This window comes from Stegodyphus dumicola, chromosome 1 (assembly GCF_044657685.1).
Source record: "Stegodyphus dumicola isolate Sdum_Otavi_A_Nest chromosome 1, ASM4465768v1".
Lineage (NCBI taxonomy): Eukaryota > Metazoa > Arthropoda > Arachnida > Araneae > Eresidae > Stegodyphus > Stegodyphus dumicola.
The window spans coordinates 174,737,411-174,760,761 of NC_140768.1; the positions used below are offsets into that span (position 1 = coordinate 174,737,411).

Here is a 23,351-nt window from a genome sequence, read left to right on the forward strand (position 1 = left end):
GGACTCCCAAGGAGTTTTGTTGCTGGACTTTTTGGAGGTTGGAACCATCAATGCTAAGCGCTAATGTGACACCCTGTCGAAATTGAAAGAGGTGATTCAGAAAACGCGGCCTGGCCTTCTCACATCTGGCGTTCTGCTGTTGGATGACAATGCCAGACCACATTCGGCGATGGCAACGCAAAACCATATTGCAACTCTTGGTTGGGAGCGCCTACACCATCCGCCATACAGTCCTGATCTCGCACCAAGCGACTTCCATCTGTTTCCGGCTTTGAAGAAAAATCTTGGAGGAAGGCGCTTTGGAAGCAATACTGAAGTGAAACAAGCCGTTCAACGCTTCTTCCATATGCAAAGCCATAAATTTTTCCTGGAGGGCGTTTTGAAGCTTATCAAGCGATATGACAAATGTCTCAATGTACTTGGTACCTATGTGGAAAAATAAAGGTATGTCATATCTTTAATGTCTCATTCTATTTTTTGACTTTCATACACAACTCTGACCACAGTCGACAGGGGAAACTTATTTTTCAACTTACCCTCGTAAAATGCATTGGTTTCTAAATTAATTTTTCTGAAAAATTTAATTTAAAAAAATTTTTTTAATTTAATTTAATACTAGACTTTACATTGCTTAGTTCTCAAAATACTTCATTATTGGTATTTTCCTTTTAGACCTTTATTTTTAATTGCTAATTTCTCAAGGTACCACTTTATTGGTATTTCTTTTTGGACATTCTTCACTATGTATTTACTTTTGGTTTTGACTTTTACCCTTGCCTGCATGAATGACGAAACACGAATTGAATGATTGTAGAGCTAGGTTTGGAGGCAACTTTCCCTTGATAAGTCTGTCTCTTGCCTGCTCAACAGTTATTCACTTATGCATTTTTTTAAAAAAAATTTAGAATTATTTTAATTTGCTAAATTGATGAATTTATTTTCATGGTTTGGTTTTGCACTTGATTTACTTATGCTATTTGAATTTAAATGATATTGTAGATTAGTTCGAAAATTAAATCTTTTATATGTTTGCACATTTTTTAATTATTTTAACTTTAAATTTGCTTTTTACTTATATACATGTTTGTTAAAATTTAAATTTCATTCCATGCAGCAATGGCGCAAAGAATTAATTAAATTTGTATTTAAATTCATTTATTCTTTTAAATTATTCATAAATGCATTTGAAACGAAGTATTTATTCATTCATAAACAACTGTGAAAGTTACTGTGAGGAAATCTAATTATTAAATATATCTAAATTTATAATGATTATAAATATTATCTAAATATATAATAACTTTAACACGAATTGTAAACATAAATTGAAATCCTATTGACAAATACATTATAAAGCTATTTTAGCAAGAATTGTTCATACTGGAAAGCAATCTGTTAAAAGGTATTGTAAAGCAAATTCTATGAGATGCGTACTTAAGAAAGTAATAAAGTAGAATTTTGGAATATGTATTGTTGAATTTAAGGGTAAAAAATCTGATAAGTATAATTGAAAGAATTATTCCCCTTACATTTTATAATAACTCGGTTACAAGTTTTAAATAATATTTTTTAAAAATCCTTATTTTATTCCCTTTCGGAAAAATTCAGAGAAAGTTAAGTACTACTTAAAGTATTTCGCTAATAAAATAAAAGGTGCTCTAATTTGAAATGGACTGAATAGAGCCTTAGTTATAAATTGACTTATAATTTCCGATTTAAAAGATGTCTCGGAAGATAAAAAATCATGTCATATTTGTGAAAGTATTTTAGGAAGAAGTTCTATAAATAGAAAATAAATAATGCATAATTTTAATATTAATAATACAACAAACTTTGATCTTAATTTTTGTAATCCTTAATCGAATAAAATCGAATTACCTTAAAAATTTTCCCTAATGTAATTAACGAAAACTTGTGAAAATATTTCATTCAAATTCACCCATTCTGGACAAACTGTTCTGTGAAAAGTATAGCATTTAATTCCGTTCAGAATGAAATGTTGTTTAAAAATGTATTCTTTTCATATTGTTACGAAATGTAAAGGCGCGGTGAGATAGCTTCCCCACAAAGCAGTTTTAGGGTTGCCATAAAATGGCAAGGGAAGGCAGGGTTGCCACATTTGGTGATACTTGGCGACGAAATTAGCGATATACCATGGACGGTTGGAGAACCTTCTGGAACGAATTCTCACCTGTTTAGCCCAGAATGTTCTCGAACACCAGTCAAAACCTATATAAACCCTGCTGGTACGCGGAGAGTTAGTTACGAGTTAGTGTGTGTGTGTGCCTCGTTTAGAGTGCTTTCTACCTCCATGGTCTGAACACCGCTCCCTATATAGAGAGAAATATTTCGAGATTTTCTCCATGTACAATGCAAATAGAATGAATTTTCTTCAGAAGATTCAAGATGAACATTTTTGAGTTCCAAAGCCCCTTGCGCACTATATCAAAATAATTAAAATAAATTGATTAATCAAAGTTTTTTTTTTTTAAATTTTTTTTTAGAATTCCTTATTAGGGAATTTTTTTTTTTTTTTTTTTTCGTAAATGAAATCAAAATTTATATTGAAATTTCAAACACATTTCTTCCGAAATATGAACTGACTTTGAGGACGTCCTTCAGCTATGTTCATGTTATTTCAAAAGCCCAGCCAGATATAGCATCACATAACAAAAACAACCAGTTCGGAATCAAAATGCCATCACTTTTAACAGTTAAACCTCAATACTCTTCAGCAATACTTGAGTACGATTAAGATTTCCCTTTCACATCACTTCCTTCAAAAATCAACAATTTTCAATTATCTCCTTAACGTATTAGCAATGGCATTAAATGAAATATTACAAATTCTAATCAGATCAAGTTACACGGAAATGCACAAACCCGAAATTAGAATCAGGAAGCGACAAAGCATGCAGCCTGACTTTTTAGAATTTATTTTCTTCTGGTTTTTCATCTATAAATGTAAAGCTTTCATTCATAACTAAGCTTTGACCGAATCAAGAGCTAAATTTAGATCCTTCAGTAGACGCTAAAGATTATGAAGCATTTCGTAATGTAAAATGTTATGCAAATCTATCATTTTAAGTATTGTAACTCTGCTTATTATTATGAAAGTTTAGATGTATTTATTTGCCATTTACGTAACAAAGGTCATAATCATCTTATTTTTCTGAAAAAAATCTGTGGAATAAGTTAAGGAAGTTTTTTTTTTCTGCATTTTTCTTACGCAGTTAAAAGTGCAAGAATATTTTAAACTTTTCTGTATTAAGGAACTTGTATTCTGTATTTTCTGTAAGTTAAGGAAGATTTTTTTTTTTTTCTGCATTTTTCTTACGCAGTTAAAAGTGCAAGAATATTTTAAACTTTTCTGTATTATTATTATTATAAATTGTTATCATCATTATTATTTCGTACTTTTTCAAGGATTTAAAGGCATTCAGCCGATGTTCTTTTACTAAGCAACGATTAGAATATCTTTCCAATATGCCGAAGAATTTATTTTCGACAAGGGAAGATTTTATATTTTCTACAAGGGAATTTTTCAAAAGTTCCCATTCTTAAATTTCTATGTATAACTTTAATGTAAATATACATTTACAGCTTTTAAATGGTGCCTATGCATGTCAATAATAAAATGCCATTAATTTTAGTACTTATGGATTTTACTGTGAGTACGAAATAAAATGATGTATCAGGAAATTAGAAATAATATTTCAAAGATTTCTGCTTGATTTTTTTAAAAATCATTAAATTTTATTTCAGTTTTTTAAACAAAACCTTTAAGAATGCATAATATCTTATTTAATTTTGATTTCTCCCCCCCCAATCACCTTCAATAGATAAAAACTTAATGCCATTTGATTCCATGAAAGGATTCATATTAATCATTTTGGTTATTTTTGTAAAAAATCGATTATTTTTACTTTGACATCTACACTTTAAGACGAAGTTTTTCTTTTCTCTTATTGGCCCATCAGCGGCCGATCAGTAAATTCGCTGAACAGTGTTAGTTCCGTCCAAGGTTCGAATCCCGCGAATGCGCTGGCTGCATGAGCGTTTTCGTGGTTTTCCCTATGTGTAACGTGTATAGGAGCCAGTTTCCCTTAGAAAGTCCTCTACGAAAGCATCACTTTCCTTAGGCATGTAGCCTTCGTGGCTTTTCCATAATCACAGGAACCAAACCATCATCCAAATAGGAGATATTTGATGAACAAAACAAAGCGAAAGGGTGAGAAGTGAAGGTATATCCACACTCTTATTTAAAAACTAATAAAATTTTGTTTTTCTTGTTACAACTCTAGGAATAACAGTACTTTAATTGAAATTAATTAAAATAAAGTATGACTTTTTTTTATTGTTGTTGGTTGTTGTGAGCGTGCGTGCGTGTGTGTGTGTGTTTAGTAGCCTGATGATGGTGATTGATGGACAGCACAGCACCCGGGGGGACGGTCCGAGGGTCTCTCCCACCCTTTTCCCGTTCCACCAAACCACACGAGAAGACTATCGGCTCGTCACATATTTAGAGTGCCGCCATGCCACACAGACACTACACATTTATAAACATCCATGCCTTCTCCGGGATCAGAACCCGAGACCTTCGGCGCGGTAGTCAGGGACGTTAACCATATACCGGTTGGGGGCGCTTGGTATGTGTTCAAGTACCTTAAGCCAGTGATCTCAAAATGGCAGCATGTGGCTTTCGAAGCAATTTTATGCTGCCCGTGAATGCATTTCAGTTATGCATTTGTTACAAATATGGTGTCGAAAAGATATCAAAGTTTTAGTTATTTGAAGTTCGAGTTTACATTATTTTTATTACCATGAAAAACAACATAAATAACGCACCAGAAAATCTGTAAAAGAAGCTAATTCATTTAGAGTAATCTTACTGAAAAATTTCAAGATAACAGATTTTATTAACATTTATACCTACTGTGAAAAGTATATTAGCTCAGTTACGAGTTTTTTATCAGAATAATAGCTCTTTTTTTAATACTACATGTAAACAGCTTTTTGTCACAGTTCAGAATTAATAAGGAAATACTCCGATGGGCTGGAGAATACCGAAAGTCTGTGATGAAGATAATTTCTAGTAATTTCTTTCCAAGGTTAAAAACTTTATCCAAACTTACTCCACTTAAACTCCAAGGTTAATTGAAACGTCATCAAGTGTCAGGCTGCAGAAATAAAGATGTTTGCAATGATTTACATACAAATATTTATATGTTTAGTTATGCGTCAAAGAAAAATTTAATAAATAAAACAAAGAGCCTCGGTTGTCATTATTTAATCTCAAATTTTATCCCGTTTGGAAAATTTTCTCTGAAAACTTAGAACGTCTCCATAATTTTTAGTCCAAAGGAGCAATTTTACCAAAAAAAAATTTTTTTTTTTTTTTTCATTTTGGCATTTTTATCATTGTTGGTTTACTATAAACAGCGTTTCAACTTCAAGCTGTTGCCACCAAATATTAGAGTCCTTCATTATCTTTAAAGATATTAAATAATGAAGAATCTGCATAAAGGCATGTATGTTTCTCGTCCTGTGAAAAAACAACGGTACCTACAGGCCTCAAATCTTGAATAATGTAATCCTGCACTCGGATATGGGCATCTGGAAGTCCATACTTCAATATACACAACATCAATATTGTTCATACATTTCATTTTATTCATGATTTTAATTAGTTCCATAAATCCTTTGTTTTTAGGTGAAGAGAACCACTGTATTTTCCATTTGTTAACCTAAAATTCTTTCATTCTTCGAATAGCAATTCTCTTCGAAACTGTTGCTTCAATATCCATTGCACTGACACTTGAGACCGCCTGCTTGGCCAGGCTGAACATTATCAATAAAGCCTATATGGGCTTTAACCCAATGTAGCTTAATATTTAAATATGAACTCAAAGTTTCTAAATGACTCTTAATTTCGAAAATTAATGTATTGAAATTGTCTGGGCGGGAGAGCCCATGGAGAAATGACAGGCAGTCAGTGTAAATATTTACAAACGTGGGTATAAACAATTTATTTTTAATCCATAATAAGGCTTGTTTGAACGCTTTACTTTTTGCTTGGAAAAGTGAATTATATATGTTCAACTTTACAACTTTACAACATTTTACAATCCACCTCAGTTCCATAGTAAAAAAAAACAACAAAGGCAGCTCCTACGCTCCCTCCGACCCCAGAACCATCTGTATAAATATGAAATACATCAACAGTGGGATTACTTTTATTAAAACCAAATTTATTAGAAGGATGAATAAATGAATAAATTTTTCAAAAACATTCTTTGTAACTAAATAATCTTCATACATTTTCAATTCCATTCGTCCAGTTCTTAATAAAAATTTCTCACAATAAAATTGAGAGAGGAGGCAGCCCAGCCAACAAAAAGACGGCCTCGGTAGGCACCGTTCTAAAACATCGGGTTAAAGCTAAGCCCCAAGCTCTCTGAATGTCTAACTTCATCCGTAATCTAACCAGTTACCCTATCCTGGATCCCCAGGCTCCAATTCCATACGTGATGATTGGAAGCACTACATTTAAGAAAATCTTCCTCAGAATGGAGGATTTCAAAGCTAAAATCTCAGCTGAAAAAGTTGTTCTATAATTTAATAAAATCAGATCAGTTCGTCTCTTTTTTTTTTTTTTTTCTTTTATTTAAAGAAAACGAAATCCTCGTGCACCACAAAGTATCACACGAGACTTACAAATCGTAAGCAAAAAAGGCAAAATTGTAAGTAATAACATCAATTTTCAATAATACAATGATATCATACACAAAGGAAAAAAAAACGCGAAAAAAGTAAATACAAAAGTATAAAAATGTATAAAGAAATCCTGTACAATGTTTAAAATAAAAGTCAACAAAATCGCTGAAAGCTCGGTAGGCCGAAGCTGAAGATACAAAATCATAACATTTCAGCGGTCAATGAATTCCAATTAATTTTAATCTGCATTTCAATAGATTTCTTGCTTTATCAAGCAATGGGCAGTCAAAAAAAGCAGGTGGAAAACACTTTGCTGAACGCTAAGCTTGTAATAACACAAATTGGAAGATATCACCCTAAATCGTTCAAGATAAACATTAAACTTACCATGTCCAGACAAAAATTGCGTAACTTTAAAATTGAGCAACAAGTCCTTACTTTTCACTCTTTCAAAAATAGTTGGGAAGAATGTTTTTGTAACAGATCCCTTATCAGAGTAATTCCCAACCGGGGGTTCGCAGTGTTTGCAAAGGGGGTTCGCGAAAATAATATTGTAATGGAGGATTTTTTAAAACGCCATTAAAATCAAAAGCAAAAAACAAAAACAAAAAAATTAAAGAACACACCCACTGTAAAACATATTGTTCGCAGCCTGTTTGTTAAGAAATCTATAATAAATTTCAATATTTTCATTTCTTTTTTCCTTATTTGTTTTTCAAAATTACTTCATCAATATCAAATTATATCAACAATTTTATACATTATAATTTATTCCTCTTATTCAAGTAATCAAATACTATTATCTTTTTATTACAAACATTTATTTATATTTAAACATTTTATCACTGTGATTAGTATCATGTTCTGCTTTATATTTAAAATCATTGCAGCAGTTTTCCCTTCTATGTAATATCTTTTTTTTACAATGCAATTGGAAATAAATATCAAATTAAGGCAGTTTACTACATATTTCAGAATTAGGTACTTGTTCACAACCGGGAACTGGGAGAGTAGTGTTGTATTATCTGTCTATTTTGTTTGTCTGTCGACGTTCATACGTAGGCTTAGCATTGTAAAGCTTGAATGATAGTGATACCGTGACTGTCAAGTTCTCGTGTAAATGATTTAATAATTATTAATTTAATTATTATTATAGCTAATTTTTACTATGGATCGATGGCTAAACGGGTCGCTTAGAAACGAGACATGATAATCGAGATGATAGTACTGAAAGCTGTAGTGAGGTACCGTTTCACCAGACGAAAAACAAAGGAAATGATGATAGAAAAGGGAAAAACGAAAGTATGAGAGCGACTATCTACAATTGGTTTTTCATTTTACTGGGGATGAGTCGGAACCTAAACCGCTTTGTGTTACATGTAAAAGTTTTTGCCAACAGCAGTTTAAAACCATCACTTCTTCGTAGACATATTGAAACAAAACATCCGACACACAAAGATAAACCTCTTGAATATTTCAAAAGAAAATTAGCAGATATCAAAAAGTGTAGCCTTTCTTCTTTCTTGACTACAAACGAAGATAGTAAAATGGCCCTTGAAGCACCATTTCGAGTAAGTTATAGAATTGCAAGATCTGGACCAGTGCATACAATAGCGGAAAATTTAATTGGACTATGTGCGAAAGATATCGCCCAATGTATGCTTGGGGAAAAGGCAGCAAAGAAAATTGAGCTAGTTCCCTTATCAAACAACACGGTGTCGCGTAGAATTAATGACTTGGCTAATTATGTGGAGAACGAACTTCTAAAAAGAATAAAATTGAATTATTTTGCAATTCAACTTGACGAATCGACGAATGTAACAAATGCCGTAGTCTTGCTTGTCTACGTTAGATATCTTTTTATGAATATTGTTCAAGAAGATGTACTATTTGCAAAACCTTTGAAAACCGACACAACTGGAGAAGCGATTTTCGATATGGGTATTTTGAAAAGAATGGAATAAGCCGGTCTTATTGCGTGGGTGTGTGTACAGGTGGTGCAAAATCAATGACAGGAAAATTTTCTGGTTTTGTGGCACGGGTGCAGAAGATCAATGAGAAAATTCAATGGACTCATTGTTGTATTCATAGACAAGCTTTAGTATGTAAGCTTATTCCTGCAGAGTTATCTACTACTTTAAGTGATGCTGTGAAAATTGTGAACTTAATAAAATCGTGTGCTACAAATTACGTTCTATTCCATACGCTTTGGGAGGATTTTGGAAGTTTCCACGTTTCTTTACTACTTCACACTGAAGTTAGATAACTTTCCCCTGGTAAAGTTTTGACGCGTTTGTTTGAATTGAAGTCTGAAGTTCAAGCATTTTTTATTGTCCATCCGTTTCATTTGTCTTCTTGTATATCCAATGTTCTTTGGCTGCAAAAGCTTGCGTATTTAGCTGACATTTTTTGTAAACTGAATGAATAAAATATGTCTTTACAAGGCGAGGGTGTCACCATTTTCAGCGTACATGATAGAATTGAGGCTATGTTGAAAAAGATCAATTTTTGGATTCAATGCCTGCAGATGAATGAGTATGGATATTTCGATTCTGTCAGTTTTTTTTATCAGAAAATTCAATTAAACTTGACGAAAACATTAAAAGAGTACATGTGAGCGTCTGAACTATCTTCGATTAACTTTCGATGACTATTTGCTCAATAGATGCAATATATCCATCTCAAACATTTAGATACGTAATCCATTTCAAGGAAATGTAAGTTCCGAAACCTCTCTAAATATACTGGAAAAAGAAAAACTCATAGAGTTATCTTGTGACAGTTCTCTAGAAGCAATTTTTAAAGATCAATCTTTAATTGACTTCTGGCTCAGTACACAAAATGAATATCCTGTTCTGTCAAAAAAAGCCATTGAAGTTCTATTACCATTTGGCACAACATATCTATGCGAGAAAGGATTTTCAACATATACTTATCTGAAAGATAAATACAGAAACAGGTTAAATGCAGAACCTGATCTAAGACTGAAATTGTCAAATATTGAGCCTAACTTTGAATTGCTTTGTTCTATCAAACAGCCACAAATATCCCATTAAGAGTTTTTCCAAATGTGAAACATAAGAACCAGTTTGTTAAATTTATCTTGTTTTCAACTTTTATAGCCATCATTTTAGTCTTATTAATGTTTTATTTAAATGTTTCACGATTAATATAATCAATTATTCTGCAATATGAAAAATATATATTCTATCAAATTTTATTGCTTTTTTTTTTACCTGTCATTAACGACTACATAGGGGGTTCGTCAAATGTTTTCGGACCTTTCTTTTGGTTCGCGAGGTAAAAAAGGTTGGGAAACACTGCCTTATCAGAAGAGATATAATCACAGTTCCACTGCTCAATCATATTAGCTTTGAATGTTTCTTTAAAATAAGATTTTGGAATATTTACATCAACATTAATATCATTTTTAGTTGCATTCTTAGCAAGCCAATCAGCTCTCTCGTTTCCATAATTACCCGAATGACCACGGACAAATGTAAAAAAACACTGAAATACCCTTCTTCTCCAGATCTCCGAGAGACTGCTGTATATTAACAATAATATCATTACATAAAGAGGTATTTTTAAAAGATTCCAGGGAAGAGAGTGAATTCGTACAGATTAAGTAGCTGGAACCACGTCCATCCTGGCTAATTACCCACTTAATTGCAAAATTAATACTAAAATTTAGATTTCAGGTAGAAAATAAGAATAAAATTCAATTTTTCCTTTGCTATGTTATCATTATTGTTTATGTATATTTCGATAATATTTAGTAAGGAAATTTTAAATTTTTTTCAAATTTTTTAAAAATTTTGTTAATATTTTATTATGTTAAAAGAAAAACAATTCTGGCCCGTCAGCTGTTGGGGCTTTCGGCCAGTATGCAATCTGAGTCTGGGACCACTGTCTTAATCTACTAACCTAGGCTAAGCTGCCTAATACTTATTCAAAACCAAGAAAGTAATGCAATATCTCTTCATTAGAACCTTTATAAGGAAATGCATTATGATGCGGGTTTGAAAATGATTTGCGTACTATATTAAGAAATCTTAAGCAGGTACTATATAGTACTTCGTTTAAAGATATCAGAAATATTAATATACTTTTTTCCTGATTTCATGCATTTTTCTCTGAATTATTGTGCAATCTATCTAATTTTTATGAATTTAATAGTGCTTAATAATTAAAATATTCAACGCATTTTAGATTTCGTCTCTGATGGCTTTCATTATGGCAGAACTTGCTCTAGCAGGCATCCTGGGCCATAGCGGTGTCGTATTCCATGTGGATAAATATGGACATTGGTCAGGCCATAGTTCTCATTACGACTACCGATTCTATCCTGAAAAGAACATTATTGATCATATTCCACTCATCGACCATCACCATAACATCATAGATGAACACAGCCACTTTGACGACATTCATTCAGATGCTTATGATTTGCTGGATGATGGATACCATGGTAGTCAGCCAATTTATGTTTTCGTTCAGAAACGTCATCATGATTACCATTAAAGAAGAGAGAATGCCATTTTTCCACGGACAAGAAAAGTAAGTTGTAATTTACTACATAAGTATGCTATAATTTTTTTCCCTCAATGTTCTAAATCTTAATAAATTAACTCTAATGAGAATAAGTGTACCGAAACTATTCGGAAAATTAACCAAAGTCATGAAAAGAAAGTTCTCCTTTTTAAAATGCAGAATAGATATCTAATTTCCTCAGAAAATCCTACTATCATCTGTTACGATTTGTGAAGTGGAAAAGGAAAGCGATTTTTCAAGTAATTTTATTGTTCTTTAAACACACAGAAATAGTAAGACAACATAAAAATAAACTGTTATTTTAAGAAAAATAAAAATATACCAATTGACGATATTTATCCATGTGGAGGAATTTTAACAATAATTTCTTCTGAGAGATGATATCGACTAGTATTTAAGATTTCGAACGGATGAGCATTGATTGCCTTACTAAGATAAACGAAAACGCTAAATCTGAAGACGCTGTTGAAGTTCACTATTGTAAATTGGTAATTTTTATATGAAAACGATTCCTAGATATGGGAATTTTTATATTCTTGTCCGAAATAAACGAAGTATTGTAATACCAAAACATTTCGGGTGTTATATTTCAACAAAAATATCCATCTTGACTGATCTCGAGTTTGAATGACTTTTCTGCGTGACATGTGCATGTACGAACAGAATAAAGGACTCTTTTTTCCAAAATTAGATTGTAAAATGAATTTAAAATGGATTCAAAAGAGATCTTTTTCGTGCCGTCTGTATGTACATACGAATGTATTTATCCGGCATTACTCAAAAAAGAATAGCCGTAGAACATTGAAATTTGGCATATGGGACTGTTATAACATATAGTTGTGCACCTCTCATTTTCGCTGCAATCGGCCACGCCAAACCTGCATATTCGCACCCTGTTACCCTGCTCTGTGACCTCAGTATTTTTATATTTAAATGTTAGTAAACTGCACTTTTTCCTTTAGTAGTGGTTGAATATGTTGTTCTTATATTCCGGTTAAAATTTTTATGTTCTTAGCCAACCCGAATGAAACAGTTCTAGAGTTATCAACAAGTGGCGTTAGGTGGTGCCGCTTGTTTCTTCGGAGAATAATGAATTATGTCAATAGATGCACCAACGTCAGTGTATTTTTGTACCCCAGGGGGACCAAAAGTAAACTTTTAATTTTGTGCACCGAAAATTTGGTGTCCTACCCGTTGGCTGAATTGCTTGTTTTAATCAGTTTAAGTTTCAGATAAAATCATGAAAACTAGTAAAATTTTAATTGTAAAAATTGTTTTTGAACTGTGTTTAACTGCATTTTGTGTTTTAGATTTTTCTATTTTCGATATTTTTAATGAAGATGTTTTGAATTTTTATGTATTTTTTCCTTGCCGCGAATTTTTTTCTTGCCTTGATTGAATGTGAAATATATCTCTAATGAAATTCGAAGAATTAAATGAAGTGCATTAAAAAATGTGTATACTTTAATAGACTGTACAAGGAAGTCATGTGATATCCACGTCAGATATTTTACATCAAGGTAGGTTAGAATTTCTATCTAAAAGCTTCGTTTCTAGAGCAAGCTTCTACACAGGAAAATCCAGTTTAAGCCTACGTTTGATGTACCTTAAAAAAAAATAAAAAATAAAAAATAAAAAAAAAAAAAAGTAGACAGTTGATTGAATATATAGATATTTAATCAAAGTTTGAGATAAAATCATGAAAACTAGTACAATTTTATGAAGTATTTCAGAATGTTCGAAAACACGAAATTATATGTAAATTTTTAGAAAATTTAATACTTGCGTTAGATAGCTTTTATTTATTTCAACTGCAATTATTTTAATTTCCTTGATACTGTGATTGATTAAAATTGAAGACCGAGGTGGCGACGATGGCTGGTAAGATTTGGGAATTATATCCTATTATTTCCCAAATAGCCGCTATTTCGTCCATGACCATAATATAGGACTGATTGAAAGTTTACAAAAACGGGTTAGGGAACATAGCTTACAAGTTCTACTTTATCCATACAACGCCGCAGTCGCCCCTAGCATCGTTCCCGATCCAAATCAAGAGATAGGATTTACATGGGAGGATGGTAAGAGGTCCAGTGATTACAAAAAAATCGATGACAAATCATTTAACAACCGTGTAACTTCTTATCAGATAAACATAGATAAACAACTCGGAAAACCAGGCCCCCGTCTCTCATTGAGAACAGTGGAAAAAGGAATGGAGCTGAGTTGTCTTTTCATCAGGGACAAAGAATCGACTACCCAGTTTTTAATAGATACGGAAGCAGGACTATCTGTTGTTCCTCCATTACCTGTAGTAACAGAATCGTCTCAAAATTAGAACTGTTTGCTGCGAATTCCACAAAAATCAAAACATATGACCGAAAACTACACAAACATGATCTTGGACTCAGGCGATCGTTCAGCTGGCTCTTCATAAGTGCGGAACTGAATAGATCAATACTAGGTATAGTTTTTCGTGCAAATTTTATAACTGTAAGTTGATTGATGGCGCTACATTTTTTAAAATAAATAGAACTCCTTGACCTCAAAACAATAATAATATTCCAATTTTAAATGCCAAGCATGATCCATATAGAACTATTATTATTAACGATTTTCCGGCTTTGCTAAAACTGAACGTAGTTAATAATAAAGTTAAAAGTCATTTCAAAATTCATGAACAACGTGCTGAATGGACTAAAATTCGTATTTTGCTATTTGCATTACATTCAAATAGTCTCTTCGGATAAAAACTCATCAACAACATGTACGACCAGTCCTTGAGAGACTACACGAATACTGTCTCTGTATTAATGCGGCAAAGTGTAAATTCGGTCAAACTAAACTAGCGTTCCTGAGATATGAGAGTTGATGCACTCAACAATTTCTCGGAACCAAAGTCATTCACTAGATGATTTTTAGGTATGATGAATTTTGATCACAGATGCATACGAAACTGTGCGAAACTGCAATAACCTTTAACAACAGTTCTCAGTGGTATCAAAAAGAGCTTCAAAAAACAAATAACATGGACGGAAGAACTAAGAAACGCCTTTCCCGATCTTTAAAAGGTGTATTTAGTCATCCCACCAGTTTAACTCACCCACCCGAAACGCCGCCATTCGAGCTGGTTTGCATCCAATTGTGAACGATGAAAAAGAATCCTTGAGTTGCTTTTCCCGAACTTTTACTCCAACACAATAAAATGTAATGCCTATGACAGAGACTATACAGCAATGAAGTAATTCTAATACATCTTAGAGGGCTCATGTTTTACAATATACACTGATCACAAATTAATAACATTTGCTTTCCAACAAGATTTGGAAAAAGCCTCGCCACGGCAATCTAGACAACTGTCATACATCGGCCAGTTCTCGGCAGATATCCAGTTCATCTAAGGGGATAAAAATACCGTTCATAACAATTTCCACCATTCAGACACCATTTCTGTACCATCTCCAATAGACGTGCAAACTATAGCAGACTCTCAAGAAGATGAAGATACACAGAAGCAGACCACACTTAATAATCTTACAAATCCCTTTGCGGACAGCGATAAGAAAGGTCTACCGTGATACTTCTATAAATTATAATCGTCCAATCGTCCATATCTGCAGAATTTCAGCAGCAAATATTTTCATCAGTTCATAACTTACCTCATCCCAGAATAAGATCCACAATAAAATTGATAAAACAACGTTTCATATGGCTCAACATCAGACTGCCAACTTTGGACTACATCATGTTTGTATGCCAACAGTCTTTAAAGTTAATAGAAATGCATAGTTATCTTTGGGAGAATTCAAAGTACCTCCAAATTTCCAAATTCCAGCTTTTAAATACAGTTTTAATGCTGGATTGATTGAACAAACACTGATTAGTTTGTTACATAACTGCAAAGGATTCAAATAGTATCTCCTAACTATCATCGTTCGTTATATACGATGGATTGAAGCGATGTCATTAGAAGATCGATTTGCAGAATCATTCACTAAAGCTTTGGTTTATACCAGGTTTCCACGCTTTGGAATCTTGAATCAAATAGTATCTGACAAAGATCGGCAGTTTAATAGCCAACTTTTCAAACCCTTGGGAAAATATCCTGGTTTTCATACGAATAACTGCAACTGCGTATCATCCTTAGACAAATGGCTTGACCAGGAACCAAGGATAATGCCATAATCAAGTTTTTGATTAAGGAAGCCTAAAATGTTACCTGCTGGAATCAAAATCATGGCCGAAAGCATTATTCTTTTAGGCATAAGATCTGCCATCAAAGAAGATGTGCGTTGCTCATCTGCAGAGCTTGTGTACGGATCCTTCATATCATTATCAGGAGAATTCTTTTCAACAGTAGCTCACATCAAACGGTCCGAATTTTTTTCAAAACCTTCAAAAAACAATACAACCCATGGAAATAGTTACAGTCTGAAATATAACTTTCCAACTATGTTCATGTATTCCTATACAACATCATCCTATCTGTCTTAGACCATATCCTGTAAGAGCAAGAAATGATAAGTATTTCAATATTGAAATCCAAGGAAAAGCGTTTCAATCGACAGACTAAAAACCATGCTTTCTAATGAAACAGATATTCATTTCTAAGAATCACATTCCGAGGAAACAGAACTTGGCGATATACCAGAACTCAAGGCTACTGAAGAAAATTCAAGGACTCAGCATTGAAACTGAGATTACCAGAACTGTCAGACATGTAAATCTCCCCAGTTACTTAAAAGATTATCTTGCGAAATCACTGTCACTGGGCAAGTGGTGTGTAGTGTCGATTTATAGTGCCATAATCAAGTTTTTGATTAAATTAAGTTAAAAAAAAGAGTGTCAACCATAAAACTAGCCACCATGAAAACCAAGGATGAATGGCGATTTTCTGTTTGTGAAATTCGATATGAATAAATGTAAATAAATATTTATCTTATCGGATTCATAGAAATTTTATTCGCATATCCTTGCATACTAGACACTTCAATTTCTTATTAATTTATAAGTCAAACAACAAAAATCAGCATTATATTTTCAAATTTTCACAGAACTAGTTTCGATAGTTTTACCGAACCATCATCCTCAGCTCAGCTGCAAAAGCGCAAATGAACGAGGTAAGATATAATGATTAGTTAAGATAAGAAAGCCTGGACAGGCGATAAGCTACTGGCGCCATCTGTTGATGAAACCAGAACTAAAACAAAATTTCTTTAAAGGCTGAAGGCAAAGATGAATTGGAATTAGAGTCGTTAACTAGAACAGAAATATTTTTTTGAATGTGAAATGCTTCTAGAAAATCCAGTTCACCAATGGAAGATGTTTTTTGAATACTTTTGGCAGCAGAAAAATTGAAAGTGTGATTTTCGGACCAACAATGTTGGGCAACAGAAGATTTTGTCTACTATCCAGGCTTTCTTATCTTATATAATCATTATATCTTATCTCGTTCATTTGCGCTTTTGCAGCTGAGGATGATGGTTCGGTAAAACCATCGAAACTAGTCCTGTCAGAATTTGAAAATATAACGCTGATTTTTGTTGTTTGCCTTCTAAATTAATATTTGTTCGGCGTGTTATTGTATCTTAACTTCAATCTCTGCTGATAAACTTTCGAGTAAACTTTACAGAAATTCATTTATTTTTTCGTTAAGATTTTTCTTTCATTTCTTTAATTATGATCATCATACTTATTCATTTTAATTTATGTAGCTTTGATAGTATATATTCCAATTTTACTTTACGACTAAATGATTCAATAGTAAAATGAACAGTTTTTATATGTTTACACAAGAAGAGATCAATTACTGTATGTTTTACTGATATAGTTTATTTTTCCTTTATTTACAGAATTTCAATAAAGGCAAAATTTCTGACGTGAACAGGCTGAAGACAGTGAACCTTACTAAAGGAACAGTTTATACATCAAAAGCTGTACAGAATTTTGTCCAAGACACTGTGCCACATGAATAGTTGTTTGAGTAAAATTCTTTATAATTTATACACTATGCAATCACAAATAGTTATGTACATAGTTCATTGTATCACAAATAAAGTCATATGTATTTTACAGCTTTCTCTCTCCAATTATTTCGAAAATAGTATGATAAAAACTAGCACAGAAATGAAATTAGTTGTCTTCACCATTCTTAGAAAGCATAAGCTTCACATACAATTTTGTTTACAATGTTCAGAAAAGGCAGTTTTTACACCTTAAATATCGATCCTAAACATATATTTTCACACACAAAATTTCAAGAAATACGATAGAGAATTTAATAAGAATAATTTCAAAACTATGTTTTCAACAATAGCAACAATAAAAAAACTTAACCTTTTATATGACCTTCGTTGAGTAAAAAATAGCCGTTAATAAATTATTTATATTTTAGTGAAATAAAAACAACATTATTCATACCTTTACGTAAAAAGACAGCGAGGATTAGCTTTATAAATATATCCAAAGAAGGCTCCGCTTTAATAATAAATGCCGCTTTGGTCAGATCAAAACATTAAGCTTCCAAAACAAGATTTTTTTTTTGTAGCTGCTCCGTATATCTGCAATTTTGAGGTCTCGAATGCACATTAATACATTCTCCACCCAATCATGCTTGTGCAATTATTCTATATATTGTTCAAAAATCTTCAGAATGGTACTTGAAAAAGATGGAACTCTTTTGGAAAGAACTCATGATCGTCGATGAAGTAAATCTCACTACGTTAAGTCTGGAATAAAGCTAAAAGTGTACGGCCAACTCAGGGCTGAAAATTCCCGAAGTAATCCTTGCCAACTGCAAATGTAAATCTTACCGAACTGGCTCTTGAAATTATCTTTGGTATTCAATTACTATTGAGTGAAGAAAAAATGTACATACAGATTTAAAAAAAATACAGTGCCGGATCTTTGATTTTTCTGATGTGGGGCAAAAGCTAAAACTGCCGCTCTCACCCATCATTCTTTAGGTTTCTCTAACAAGTTTTAATTTGTTTAATAAATACAGAAATAGGTAGGGTTTTCAAGTAAAAACCTAAGCTCCATTTTATACTAAATTCCTTAAGTGCCTTTTGTATTGTTTTGTTATAAAGGAAAAATGCGTACCAAAGTTACATAATTAGAAAATCGTCCCTTCCTAGGAGAACCGCCTTTCTGGTGAGCTTACTTTCGGATTTAATCCTAATCCTAACTCTAATACTGAAGTGCTTCTAATTCTCCAGTCCTCTAAACCATTCGTTTTTTCACTCTAGGGGGGAAGGAGTATCTCCTAAGCTTCTCACTATTCCATGTTATTGCATACTGGTTAAATTACGTTAGGTTAGATTATATAAATATGGCAAAGACAATTGGGCTATCTGCTTAGAGGAGAGGTGCTTTCGTGGAGGAACGTTTTAAAGGAAACTGGCTCGTATTCACGTTACACATGAAGAAATCCACAAAAACAAACCATGCAGCCATCCCGTTCGCCTGGGTTTGAACCCAGGCAAGGTTGAACTACCAGTATTCGGTCTTAATGACTCGGCCACTGCTGATCACATTTGTCTGATCATTTAACCATGTGTTTCGCCATTAGGCACTGCATGGAAAAGGAGGAATGCCCTGTGGAAAAAAAAAAAAAAAAAAAAAAAATGTAAGGGAAACAAGCTCTTATGTACTGTTACACACAGGGAAAATCACGGAAATGCTCATGTAGCCAGCACATTCACATATGCTTGACCCTCGGACCGAACTACTAGTGCTCAGCGGCTTTTATTTCTCAGCCACTAATTGAATACAAAATGCGGGCTATTGCAGAAAGGAAAAATTCTGAAAAGATTATACAGAATATGGGCTATCACTCAGAGTATTCGTGCTTCCTGTCTTGTTTTTCATACTTCCTATTTCATAAGTAATTTTAAGTTCTTACCTACCTTAATGCTATTAAAATATCACGGAATTAGTAACGAAAACTAAAATTTTACTCTGTAAGCCTTTTGTTCTGCAAATAAGTGCATGGAATCGTCATAATTTGATCTGCGGTTTGATTTTCGGTTGCCAGAATCGAAAGACTTGATAAACGCTCCTTGCTCACCGATGATCGTTGATATTTTTTAATATGTTTTAATTTGCTTAAACTTCGATCTGAACAGGTTGAAGTGTTCGTGATTTGTCCTCAAACAATTCATCAGATTGCTTTTTGTGCTGTGGAATTTTTTGTTCGTTAGAGTAGACTCAACTGCAATTTTTTTCGGCTACTGTTTTAGACTCTTGTATCCAATATTCCATAGGATTTTTCTCTCATTTTTTATAATTCCTCAGTTTTGGTCAGTTCTTTCGTTAACTACACAGAACGCGGAAGACAAATTCCTTTTGAATTTCTATATTTACTCGATTGAATTCTGGAAAAATATTAGCTCAAATTTTCAGGTTAACAGTAAATTAAATTTTTCACAGCAAACCAGATGTCCAGAAACAGACCAGATGTCCTACCTCGTGCTTTGATTCCGCATCAAGAGAAATATATTTTAATTTCTTTTAAATATTTTAATATGTCCGGTAAATTCATTAGAAAGACTTTCACAGCCACATATTTTGACGACCATCTTGTCTGTCTGCTTCCTTTTAAGTTGTATTTTGTACATTTTTTCATAATATACCATTGAGTAGTGCATCCGACAAAAAAGCGAAGTATTTTCTGAGTAATTCCAAACATATTAACTGCTTCCGGGCACAAAGAAGCAGAATGCACATCGACAAGATACAAGGAGTGATCCATACATGGCACAAATTCCTCCAGCTTATTCATTTCTGTAATCCTATCTTGTACTGTTTTAGAAATGCCAGACGTATTATACCCGTTGTCCTAAGACTGACACCGACATTGGCCAATATCTAAACCATCAAGTGCCAATTAAGACACTAATTTTTAACAATGCACTGAGAAATACATTCTCCTATCTTTCCAACAACATCTATGAAATCAATTAAATTTTCCTTCATCTCACATGCCACATTTTCTTTATCCCATACGTTTTTACGCAGTGAATCACCTGGTTCATTTTTTTCTGTATGAGAACATATGGGGTGCAATCGAGCATTATTGTGTAATATTTGGCTTCTTTAATATCGTTTAAAATGCTACTTCAAACTGTTTTGCCTTTAAGTTAATAACTTCATTTTGAATTATCTTTGATAAATATGATTCCTTTACCTTTGGTGCTTTGACTCGTACTTAAGAGTTGAATTATGTTTCTCTAGCGAAGAGATTTAATTCAGAAAATTTCCTTCGCTAGGTCGAAGACACTTTGTGAACAGGCTACTTGGGATATCATCAGACCCAAGAAAAGAACGACAATTTGTTGAAAGATACAGGTACCGCATCCATGACTATATAGACTTTCTCTCCATTTTTCTTTCTCTGTGTGAATGAGTCGCACAGTGTCATGATCGATACCTTGGCACGATTTCATTTGTTGTACTCGAATTTTACACTTAATGATGCATCTCTGTGGATTCCAGACGCTTCGTGCTCAGTTAATTTTCCTAAAACTTTTTTCCAATTAATGAATCCTGTAGTATGTTGTACCATATTTCTGTACCAGCACCATATTTCTGATAAATCTTGCAGAGTGTACAAAAAATTGCATTCTTGTTTTTAGAATATGTAAACCAAGATCTCCTAAGCTTTTCATTATTTACTAATGTTCTGTATTACATGTCAAATGTCTGCCATCACATTCAATGGGACTGAGGTTTACGTTTTCTGAATGTTTACTGGCTAATTACTAGATTTTGGAAAGAATTTGAAGATCCTTCAAATGTTTGACAATAATCATAGCAAGTCACTGAAATAGAATTAGAATTACTTCTTTTTTAACAAACCTGCAACAAAATTTTCAAATTAATATTTAATTTCATAACACTCTTTTTTAATATTTTATTACTTTGAACAAATTTAGTTAAACTATTATGTTCGACAGAAAAACGAAGTAAATTATATTATAATATATTCGACAGAAAAAAAATAAGTAAATTATATTAGCAATGGATTCAACAGCAATAAATAGACTTACTGATCATTAAGTTCATGCAATAAATTTTTAAAAATACCTGATCATCGTAATTATTTTAAATACCATTTCGAATAAAATACTTCAACAAAGATAAACCAGTTGAATGCATGAAATTTATCCTGAGACAGCCACTGAGGAACATTAAGCATGTTTTGGTATGCGTGATAGATTAAAAATTACTGAAGCATTTCATCTCTCTAATTTTTTGCATTAATTTTTCATTTAAGGATTTAACTCTTATTAATTCACAACAGTAGAAATGAGGCATTTGCAGGCAATATAAATACTGATTACAAAAAGGTTAAGAAGAATTTTTGTGTCCATAAAAACTATTCACTAAAATTTTATTGGAATACGAAAAACTAGAGATTTTATGCTGTTGCTCAAAAAAAAAAAAAAAAATATATATATATATATATATATATATATATATGTTTAAAATGTATAATACAGAGAATTATTCAACTCCTTTATATTTTCTAGTTGGAATTTCTTATTTATTTGTAATGAAAATGTTTTCTAAATTTAATACTAATAATTCTATTAAATCAATTTAATTTTCATTAAGCTTAATTTCCATTAAATCCTAATATAGCACAACATAAAAAAGATTTATTATACATTTAATTTTCAATTTTAAAGTAAATTCATATTTCATAATTCTTAACAATGGCATGAGATTTTTCTTTTCATTGAAAAAGGTATTAAGAATGCAAAACAAAATATTTTTTAACTTATAAATTAATATTTGGCACTTCGAATAAAACATAAGGTACTTAAATAAAACAAATATTTAAACATTTTAAATGTAAACTGATTCATGCCAAAATGTAAATTTATAAGAAAAGTAGAAATGTAAAATTTATAAGAAGTTTCTATTGATACCAAAAAGAGCACACAGTTAAACAAATTATGAGCTTATTTTAAGATTATTGAAATTGAAATTCTCAAAAGTGCCACATTTCCATATAATGCATTTTTTTTCTTTTTTTGATGCCACATATATGCATTCCTTTTTAACTCAAATAATACATTATGCAGGTACAATTTAGCTTATATAACACACATGGTGACGGAATGACAGAAACATCCTTCTTTAACCAAAATATTATCTTACATTACGACACTAATAACATAGACATTCTAAAGCATATACAATTTCTATGAATGAAATAATTTGTAAAACAACTATATAACTGCAATTTAGCCTTAAGAGATTTTCTAAAGAAATTGTATAGTCATCAACAATACAGTAACTTTCTTTTGAAATAAAATACTCCATTTTATTAATAATTTCATCTTAAATATACTTTAATTTGAATCAAATTTTACTTTAAAAATACTTTAATTTGGCTCACAAATGAAAGAGTGGATAAAACCATTGTATGTTGACAGTTTGACTAGGGTTCAGGTTTGGGCAGTTGCATGAGGTTTTCCTTACATTTAACATGAATAAAAGTCAGTTTCCCTCAGAAAGTTCTCCACAAAGATATTCCTTCTAAAAGAGATAACTTTTGTATATTTTGTATTATCAATTAAACGATTTTTTTAGATATTTTATAACTGGTATTTTTTTTTAGAATCTCACACTCTTTTAAAAATCCTTCATAAAGCACTTTTATCGCCTATATATTCAGATGAGAACTTTCTCCATGTTTGTCAGTTATTAGCTCCAACGTTCTCTGCAGGGGGGGGGGGAATAAGAGTTCCTTATATGAATCTTGCTTAGGTGGCATACTACACCCACTGCTTTGTATTGTTTCAGAAGCTCATAAGTCAGTTCTCTATAATCTTCTGCCTTTTGATTACATAAGAATATTGTCACCATATTTTAAAGGATTTACTTGCATCGGATTCATCTTTACTCAATATATTTTCAAATTCAAGCTATCTTTATTTTTCCATAAATACTTACAAAATAAGCCTCTTTAAGTTTAGTTTTACTAATTTCTTTTTAACTTTGTTTATAAAATCCACTCTACTATAGATTAGCTTCATAAATGTTTTCATTTACAATAAACCCTAGCCAAA

General features: G+C 32.2%; 1 protein-coding gene across 1 annotated transcript in view; it reads left to right on the forward strand.

Annotated features, from left to right (window-relative positions):
* LOC118190645 (uncharacterized) overlaps window positions 1-17,343 on the forward strand; it is a 29,377-nt gene extending 12,034 nt beyond the window's left edge. Inside the window, exons 2-3 of the mRNA XM_085823093.1 lie at window positions 10,930-11,277; window positions 17,124-17,343. Coding sequence (XP_085679219.1) covers window positions 10,930-11,241 — 312 coding nt within the window. The 3' untranslated portion in view covers window positions 11,242-11,277; window positions 17,124-17,343. The remainder of the gene's footprint in view (window positions 1-10,929; window positions 11,278-17,123) is intronic.
* Window positions 17,344-23,351: the final 6,008 nt, after the last annotated feature.